This window comes from Peromyscus maniculatus, chromosome 12, assembly GCF_049852395.1.
Source record: "Peromyscus maniculatus bairdii isolate BWxNUB_F1_BW_parent chromosome 12, HU_Pman_BW_mat_3.1, whole genome shotgun sequence".
NCBI lineage: Eukaryota > Metazoa > Chordata > Mammalia > Rodentia > Cricetidae > Peromyscus > Peromyscus maniculatus.
In genome coordinates, this window is record NC_134863.1 from 49,412,216 (window position 1) to 49,422,013 (window position 9,798).

At 37.2% G+C, this 9,798-nt stretch overlaps 1 protein-coding gene across 1 annotated transcript; it reads right to left on the bottom strand.

Moving 5' to 3' along the window:
- Nucleotides 1-201: 201 nt before the first annotated feature.
- On the bottom strand, nucleotides 202-4,052 carry LOC102913205 (olfactory receptor 5AC2-like). The gene is made up of 2 exons (XM_006981601.3): nucleotides 3,940-4,052; nucleotides 202-1,428 (listed from the first exon to the last, which is right to left on the bottom strand). The coding sequence occupies exon 2, from the start codon at nucleotides 1,405-1,407 to the stop codon at nucleotides 490-492; it is 918 nt and encodes a 305-aa protein (XP_006981663.3). The 5' UTR covers nucleotides 1,408-1,428; nucleotides 3,940-4,052; the 3' UTR covers nucleotides 202-489.
- Nucleotides 4,053-9,798: the final 5,746 nt, after the last annotated feature.

A 9,798-nucleotide genomic window follows, 5' to 3' on the forward strand; every position in this document is an offset into this window, starting at 1 on the left:
TAGTCCATTTAAATTGTTGGATGGGATCCTTCCTTGTCACACGATACATAGGTATTATTTAATCTATGTACTAGAAATAGAACTACAGATTATTTAAGTGAACTTTGTTAGAGAAATGGTTAGGAGTGGAAAAATGGGTTTTAAATGAATCATTTGTGTACCTAAATTACTTTGTGATAAAAATAAACTCAGAGTTGTGATATAGATCGTAAACCAAAAGTTTATTAATTTAATAAATAAATTTAATGAAGGAACTTTAACAGAGAGTATGAATTTCAAAACAACAAATGACAGGGATTAGTTATTAAAGTCCATATTAACATTTTATAATAATGTGACTAAGACTATCACAGTCTAACTTTTTATTCCTTTAATGAAAAATCTGTAAAATTTCAATTATATGCAAAACATAGGCTAAAATTTTATGATGCATTGCAAAAGAGAGGAAAAGGTGATACAAAAAAATTTGAAATATTAAAAAAATAATGATCATTTTATAAATCTTTTCAGAGCACCTAAAACTTCCTTGTTTCTTAAGCTATAAATAAAGGGGTTTAGAAGAGGAATCACAACTGTGTAGAACAATGAATATATTTTATCCTGTTGTTTGCCTGGTGCAGACCCAGGACTCATATACATGAAGAGGAGAGTGCCATAGAACAAAGAAACAGAAAACAGATGGGCACTGCAGGTGAAGAAGGCTTTCTTTCTGCCCTTCTTAGACTTCATGTTCAGGACAGCAAATAGGACACGGGCATAAGAGACTACAATGGTCACAGAGGTGCTGATTTGTATGGAGGAAGCAAAAATAAAAATCACCAATGCATTAAGAGATGGATCAGTGCAAGAGATTGTATAGACTGGCAAGAAATCACAGTAGAAGTGTTCAATAACATTGGACTTACAGAAAGTTAATCTGAATAATAGTCCTACATGAACTGCAGGATTTATAAAACCAATTATATATGACATACTTATTAACACAGTGCAGAGTCTTTTGGACATCACAACTGCATAGTGCAGAGGGTTGCATATGGCTACATAGCGGTCATAGGCCATCGCTACCAATAGGAAAATTTCAGCAGTTGCACTGAAACAAAAAAAGTAATATTGGGCAGAGCACTCACCCAGAGAAATCATGTCATTCTCATTTAAAAATTTCATAAGCATCTTTGGAGTCACAGAGGATGAAGTACAGGCATCAGCAAAGGCTAAATTTCCAAGGAAAAGGTACATGGGAGTGTGAAGATGGGTATCCTTCCAGACAAGAAAGATTAAGCCAAGGTTGCCCACCATGGTGACAATATAGATGAAGAAGAACACCAGGAAGAGGGGGACTTGCAGCTCTGGACGATCTGTTATTCCTCTGAGAACAAACTCAGTCAGCAGCGTCCTGTTTCCTTCCATCACACCTCCTCAGGCTGCTTACTGCAAAGAGAGATGAAACAAAGAAAGCATGGCCAAAACTCAGTGAGAATAGGATCATATTATAGTTCACATTAGTACATGCCAAAATCTTCTAATAAACAAGAACAAAGTGTTCTGTTTCTGCTTTTGTAGCTTTCCTGAAATAGGAAGCATTTTCTGAACAATTTTTGCGTATATATTTCTATAACATGCCATTATCTGAAAAGTAACTGAGAAGGCTATAGACGTAAATTTACCTGGAATTATGCACATTGCTCTAAATAACTATAAGTTACTTCCAATTTAATATATATTAAGATCATGTTTAAATAAAATACATTTATAATATATAACTTTTATACAAAATTTAGAATAAAAATGGAAAATATGCTAAAATATTCTAAAAACAAGCTCAAGTAGAAAAGTCTCACTGTACAAAGTATTGCTTTACATAATGACATTTTCATTCTCATTTAGAATGGGTTTTGAACATGCTGACATTTTCCAGGCTTCTCTCCCTCTGATGTTTCTCTTGGCCTTCACAGATGGCATCATCCTACCTTTTTACATATATCTTTCAAAACTTCTTATGGAGGAAAATGGTATTAGTTATTTTTGTATTTGGTAGTAGTTATATTAGTATGTTTATCATTCTAAGACATGAACATGTCAGCTAATAAGAAGGTAATTTAAAATATTCTGCTTCTATCCTTTTCATATATGCTACCTGATTATACATTTATTAAAAACAACCACAAATTTTCAGTATTCTTTTTCATTTGTTTTCAACAAAATACATGTAAAGAACCATTCGTTGATTTCCTTATGGGATTAAAGACATCTGATTTAAAATATTATGATGTTTGTTTATAACAATGAACCTGTAATCTGTTAATCCATATTGTTACAAGTAATTTATTTTAGATAAAACACACATGCACACATGTATACACAACTTGTTCTTATATTAATGATAAATCTAGGAATTGTAATTTTTAAAAAACATATGCCTCTATGGAAAATTGCCCAATGAATTGTGAATGTTTTTAATATTTCAGTTGTCCATGATTTTAAAATGATTTTAACAATGTCACGGTATTTCCTGAACTTTTAATTTCCTTGATGGAGATTGTGAAACTAAAGATGCTGTTTAACATTACAAAACATATCACCATAGAATGAATGGCCATTTTTTCCAATACCAGCATTGGCATAAGTGATAAATAGTACATTTATATAAAGAATCAAGTAGGTAAAACATGAAACTATCTAATTTATAATGACCACAAATAACATTCAATGTAAAATATTTCACCAAGCCATGTGTACTCATGAGTGTAATCAGTCAGGACAATGGTGCCAGATCCTAGAATACAGCAGAGAGAGCATTCAAGTTGGTACCACTTTACTATGTTTCTGTAATGATAAATATGCACAATTTTGGTCATAAGGTGTTTTGTGTATTTGCATTGCAGTATTGCTAATCTAACATTGGAGTTGATCACTTAGAAATAACAGATTTCAGAGTCTAATCACCCACTGAATGGAATAGCTATGGAGTATTAAGGCAAGTCCAGCCCAGTGGGTTTCCTACTAACATGTACTTTACTTTTTTTGAATCTTAGTAGTCATATAGAATTAGCTAACAACTCCATTCCAGAATATGTAATTTGAATAGACTAATTTTCTCAACTCATCTGCTTTATTTTTAAATGAGTGGAAAAGGAGATATTTTAAAAGGAATAGACAAGAAATAAACTTGAGGAAATGAAAATATGTAGAACTGAAATATTGTACAGAAAGTTACACAGAGGACATTATGCCAGTTGTTACAACTAAATAGAAAAACTATTCTGTGGAATTTGTTCACCTCCATATTTACTGGAAATATGAAGGAGAAAATTGGCATGGAGTTTTATTGACCACAGAAACACACAATAGCAGAGAATCTGGTATGCTTATGAAATTTATTGAATGTTCTACTGTCAAATCTCAAAAAGCATAAGATGACTTTTGTTTTATATTGTCCAAGCATTTAACATGAAACAGATGCTGTAGCTGTGGGGCTCTTCCTTTCTTCATATTTCAGGATTTCCAAGGAATCCAATAACCCCGTGAGGAAGGAGGCATAGATGCCCTGAGAAGCCACACAGTCCTGTGACTCCAGGAACAAGAAATTCATCTTGACTATGGAAATTTCCAAAGTAAACGTCAGAACGGGTAATTTTACTTAATCAGAATCAAAGCATAGCAGTTGACCACATGGACTCTTACAAAGTCACATGACTGAGCACAAATCTTTGGTGTATAAACACATAGCTGTGAGTCAGCAGGGATTTAGAGAAAGTGGGCAAAATAACAAAATATTTCATTTAGCTTTTCAGGACTGTTGTGTGTCACATTTGTTAGAAACTTTCCTTTAAAGGTGTTTCCACATTATTATTTCTATGGAGATATTCACACATTATGATAAACTTTTTCTAATAAACTGGCTGAACTGTTAAAGATGAAAATAAAATATTTTTTTCTCACCAAATTCCTATGAAAATAGTTGCAGGCATGGATGCCAAGAAGCTTAAATCTCCATGAAGACACTCAAGCTTCAGGAACAAGAGTGTCAGTGACAACTGTCCTTCTCATGTCTCTTTAACAAAGCAGATTTAGGAGATATTTATTTCTTATCATCATCGATCCTAAATTCTAAATCCTCCAACACTAAAACTCCCTCAATGCTACCAAATGCTCCCTATAGAATAAAGCCAATCTGCTGGGCATTGCTTATTATTCAGCTAATTATTACTAACAAACCGACTTTAAGTGGTCTTACATTGGCTCCTAGCTTTCTAAAACCCAAATATTAAAGGCCAGTTATAAATAAATGAATTTGCTACACTAACAATCTGTAAATATTTTAGATGCAATGGACTTACCATCTTTATCAATCTTCAATCAATAATCATATTAAAATGTTTAGGAAATTTTTTATTGATACACATATTATGTATTAGTATAAATATTACCTACCATTATGACAATTCTCAAGTATTCTCATAGCATTTTCATATTAAAACATTTACTAATTCATATTCAATCAATGGTGGAATATTGTTTCATACCTTTCTTCCACTGAGAATAAATTTTGTTGAAACATGATATTTCCAATATGAATATATTACTCACATATAAAATCAATGAATTTAATGTGACTTACTGAAATTCAATATCAGAAAGATGTTTAAAGCAATGAAAATACATAAGACATAAAGAGAACAAATTTCTTCAGTCACAATGATTACTGGTGAATACTGGTAGCATTTTCATGCATATATCTCCCTCTTTCTACCTATCCATGTCTTTCTATTTGTGTATATACTATTCATATATACTGTTACAATCAAAAGGATGTGAATTTACATATACTTTCTTAAAAAATAAGTGATATGTTTTTAATCCCTGAACTTGAAAATTCATGGGCTTATTTTTCCTCATTATAAAAGTTTTGTGAAAACATTCCCACACCTAAGGCTCAGGCAACATTCTAGGAGAAGAGACAGATACTGTGTAAGAGCCAGAGGATTGGTGAGTTTGCTGTGAGGTTGAATCATCGGAAGAAATGCCCATAAATTTTTACCTACACTGCTGGCCAATGTGAGCTGAGTAAGAATGACAGCAATGAACATGCCGAACAAGATGCAGAAAGGCCCATGAGACCTCAGCCCTATATAAAGAAATACAGTCTACTGTGCAGAGCTGAGAGCAGGAACTGGGATCTTCACCAAGAAGATTGATTGTATAGTACCAAATGGTCAGCCCTGAAAACATACATAAAATAAAAATTATATGTACCGAGTCTTTCTTTGGGATGCCAGTTCCTGAATCATGACATGGAGACTTCTAATTAATTATGAAGCTTAGCCTTAGCTAGGTTTGTTCCCAACTAGCTCTTAAAACTTAAATGAATTTATTTATATAGCCTCTCCTCTGTACCATACTCTCCATCTAGCTAGTGAATCTCCTGTGCCTTGGATTCTTTCCAAGAGTTCCTGTCTGTTCCCAGAATTCTCACATATCCTCTTCCTGCCTAGCTATTGACCCTTCAGCTCTTTATTAAACTAATGAGAAAGTGCCTTAGGCAGGTGAGGAAGGACAGAGACACATTTTCACAAAATGTACAAAATTTTGTATTTTATTCCAACAATTATACAACTGAACAGTTCCATATGCTATAACAATTGTAATATAATATGTATGTGTATAAATATATATATGTGTTTTATGCAATAGTAATTTTGAAAAAAGAGATCATGAATTTGAAGAAGAGTAGAAAGGGGTATATGGGAGTGTTTGGAGGGAGCAAAGGAAAGAGAAAATATTGTAATTAAGATATAGTCTCAAAAAGGTTCTATGACTATATCTAATCTTAAAGTTCTAAAATTGAAAAACATTGCATCCAAATATATTGATATTGTTAAGGATGTTGTCTTACAGTTTTATTATTATTCTATAGGTATACTGTTATCATTTATATTACATATCCTGAAACAACACATTTTTTCTTTTTTGTGAAAGCCAAAAAAAACCTTATAGTTATATGTATGTACATGATAACATATCTATATCTATATAAACATAGCACAATATTTTCCTGACTCACATGTATTTGGAAAAGCTATAACATTTTACAAACAGTTGTAAGTCACCTTAAACTTTATTGAAAACTGGGACATTAGGGTTGCATCTATTTCTGAGTATAAACGATGTTTTGAAATATACAAGAAGTACTTCATGATGAACCATTGTCACCATGCTGTGAAGATGCCCCAAAATATCTTCTTCTCTCACTGAATCCTTCTCCCTTAACATCCGCTTCCATTGTCTGTCAGCTCTCAAGGCTCTGGTAACTACATGTTTATTCTTCTGTGTGTCTCATTTATTTCAAATCTGCATTTAAGAGAGATTAAGAAGTACTGGGCCTTCTGGGATGTGTGATTTAATTTGGTATATCTTCCAGATTCATGCATAGTTTTTCAAATGATAGAATTTCAATCTTTTGAATAATATTCTTTTTGTATGTTCACCTCATTTATTTTGTCAATCCTCTCATTAGTGGGCACATAGGGCACTTTAATGCATTAGGCAATGTGAAAGTGTACATGGCAGTGCAGACATCTCAGAGCACTATTATACGTCTACCTCTTATTTTTGGAGCTGGTTCTATCCTGTTTGGAACATACAGACATGGAGATTTTGCCTCTAAGATGTTGACCAAATAAATATTCTTAATCTTAATTTCCTCACTTGCAATGTAAAGCTACTAATAAAACTCAATGTCCTACATTGACCCCTCAGGGTCAAATAGGAAAATGAAAAGGAAGCTCGTCACTGTTGACAAATGATAAAGACACATGTAATGGTGACTTGAATTGTCATGGTGGTTGTTTTACTTATTCATAGATAATGTTCCCCATTTCTTTTGCAAGACTCCTCTTTTGGGGAGTCAAAAAATGAGATGTGTGCTGTTCATTGGAAATTTAATTTAATTCTATACAAAAAAATTTTACGCTACCTTTAAGTTGACATAGAGATGGAGAACAGACAATCATTTAGATGGAGTAAATGAAGGGAAAATAGCATTGGGGTACTCGATTTTAAAGATATTATTTTCTTTTTTGTATTTTTATTAAGGAATTTTTTTATTCATTATACATACCAATCACAGATTCCCCTCTCCTCCTTCCTCCCTCCTCTCCCACCTTCCTCCCATCCCACCCACCCCCATTCCCTCCTCCAACAAGGCAAGGTCTCCCATAGGGAGTCATTAGAGCCTGGTACACCCATTAAAGGCAGGTCCAAGCCCCTCCCCCTGCATCAAGGCTGTGCAAAGTGTCCCACTACAGGTAGTGGGCTCCAAAAAGCCAGCTCATATACCAGGGATGGATCTTGATCCTATTGCCAGGGGCCCCTTAAGCAGATCAAGCTACACAACTGTCTCACTTTTGCAGAGGGCCTAGCCTAGTCCCATAAAGGTTCTACAGTTGTTGGGCTAAAGTTCATGAGTTCCCTGTAGTAGGAATCTTAAAAGTTCTTATTAATAAAATCAAACCCGAGGCGAGTTATTGGGGTCCATGCTGGTAGATCAGAGAGACAGAACAAGCCACAGCTATCTCACCTCGCCGGATCCTCATCTGGTCTTGTCTCCTCAGACTGGAGGCCTCTGAGTCCTCATCCAGAATGAATCTCAGCTGAACTGTGTTGCTCCATAGCCTGAAAGCTTAACCAGCCAAATGCTTAACCAGCCAAAAACTTATAGTTTCTGGTCCTCACACCTTATATATCTTTCTTCTTTCTACCACCACTCCCTGGGATTAAAGGCTGGCTTTCTGGGATTAAAGGTGTGTGTCACCATGCTTGGCTATTTCCAATGTGGCCTTGAACTCACAGAGATCCAGAGGGATTTCTATCTCTGGAATGCTAGGATTAAAGGTGTGAGTGCCACCACTTTCTAGCCTTTGTATCTAGTGGCTGTCTGTTCTATGACCCCAGATAAATTTATTAGAGTACACAATATTTTGGGGAACACATTACCACCACAGTTCCCACTAGTTTCTTTTGGTTGTATCTGTAGATTTCCCCATCATGATCTTGATGCCCCTTGCTCATAGAATCCCTCTTCTCTCTCTTCGACTGAACTCCTGGAGCTCAGCTGTGGATCTATGTATCTGTTTCCATCAGTTAGTGGATGAAGGCTCTCTGATGACGGTTAAAGTACTCACTGATCTGATTACTAGGGTAAGCCAGAAGAGATAATTTTCATTTTTAATGATAGTTGTAACATTTCACAGCTAAATGCCTCTGACTGCAACATTAAGCTACAGATATTTTCTTCCTTATTCAATACAACTTTGAGAGCTGACCAAGTTAACACTATGCCATCTCCAGTGTTTACAAATTACCATCTATAAGGTTGCATTTTGAGTCTTTTTTCATGGACAGTACCTCAGTTATGTTCCTGATGTAAAACAAAATACCCTAGACCATCAGTTTCAGAGAGAAAGGACAGTTTTGGGTTCACAGTTCCATGGTGATACAGTCCTTCATGGCAGGAAGGTCAAAGCCAACGAGTTTGAAGCAGCTGGCACTTTGGACCCACAGTCAGGAAACAGAACAGTAACAGAGAGTAGGGCCAGCCTAGAAAGGCCCAAAAGTCTATTGCCAGTGATCAATTTCTTCCAGCAAAGTCTGCACATCCTAAAAGTTCTGTGAGCTTTCCAAAAACAGCAGCTGGGAACAAAGATTCAAACATGACCCCATAGTGAAAATTTCCCATTCAAACCAAAGCATTCCAGCCCTGGTCCCCATTTGCTGATGTTCCCCACTTGATAAAAAGAGTATTTTGCATAACTTTAAAAATCTCAAACTAGATGGAGGTGGACAGCCTGGTGCCGGCGGCCGACAGAGACATTCAGGCCCGGCAGCGGCCCACAGAAATAGACAGGGAACGTGGTGGAGACAGGTGGATGCAGGTAGGCGACCCGCGGAGGTGGACGGGCCCAGTGGCAGCAGCCGACAGGGACATACAGGCCCAGCGGCGACCGGCGGAGACATACAGGCCCAGTGGCGGCCCGCAGAGGTGGATGGGCCCGGCAGCAGTGACAAGCAGAGGTGGGTAGGCCCGCGGCGGCAGCCGGCAGAGATATACAGGCCCGTTGGCGGCCCGCAGAGGTGGACAGACCCAGCGGCAGCTGACAGGGACATACAGGCCCAGCAGCGGAGACAAGCGCTGTGGCGGTGGGCCACAGGGGTGGACAGGCCCGGGGACAGAGAGGGGCGGACTCAGCTTGGAACAGGGACGCCCCTAGCCCCAACACCTGGGGAAGAGGCTATCTCCATGGGTCGGAACCAGGGCGAGTCCGGACACTCCATCTGGGGACAACCCAGGGCCCAACTGCTGCTGATCCTGTGAAACCCAACAACTTGGAGGTGTTGGTGAGACTACCCTGCTCAGCTGAAACCCGTCTGGGAGAGGATTCAGATGCCTTCAGTTTGAAGTCTGAAGAAACAAGATCAGCTGAGGAGTTGACAAATGAACAAAACGTGACCTGGGAACACAGAAGAAGGCGCTACCCAGCCACTAAACCAGATCACTAGAATCATAAGTATATACTTCACCGACTGAAATCAGCTGTCCCTGAAGAAACAGCCCAATAGCACCAATTTAACCAAGAACCCCTACTAAACCAAGATTAAAAATTAGAACAAGAGAGGCACTCTCAGACACAGACACCACCTGCACCGAACAGAGGAAAAGATGAGTAGACGCCAGTGCAAAAATACAGGCAACAACATAAAGACCTATATGGTAACATTAGAACCTAGTGATTCAACACCTGC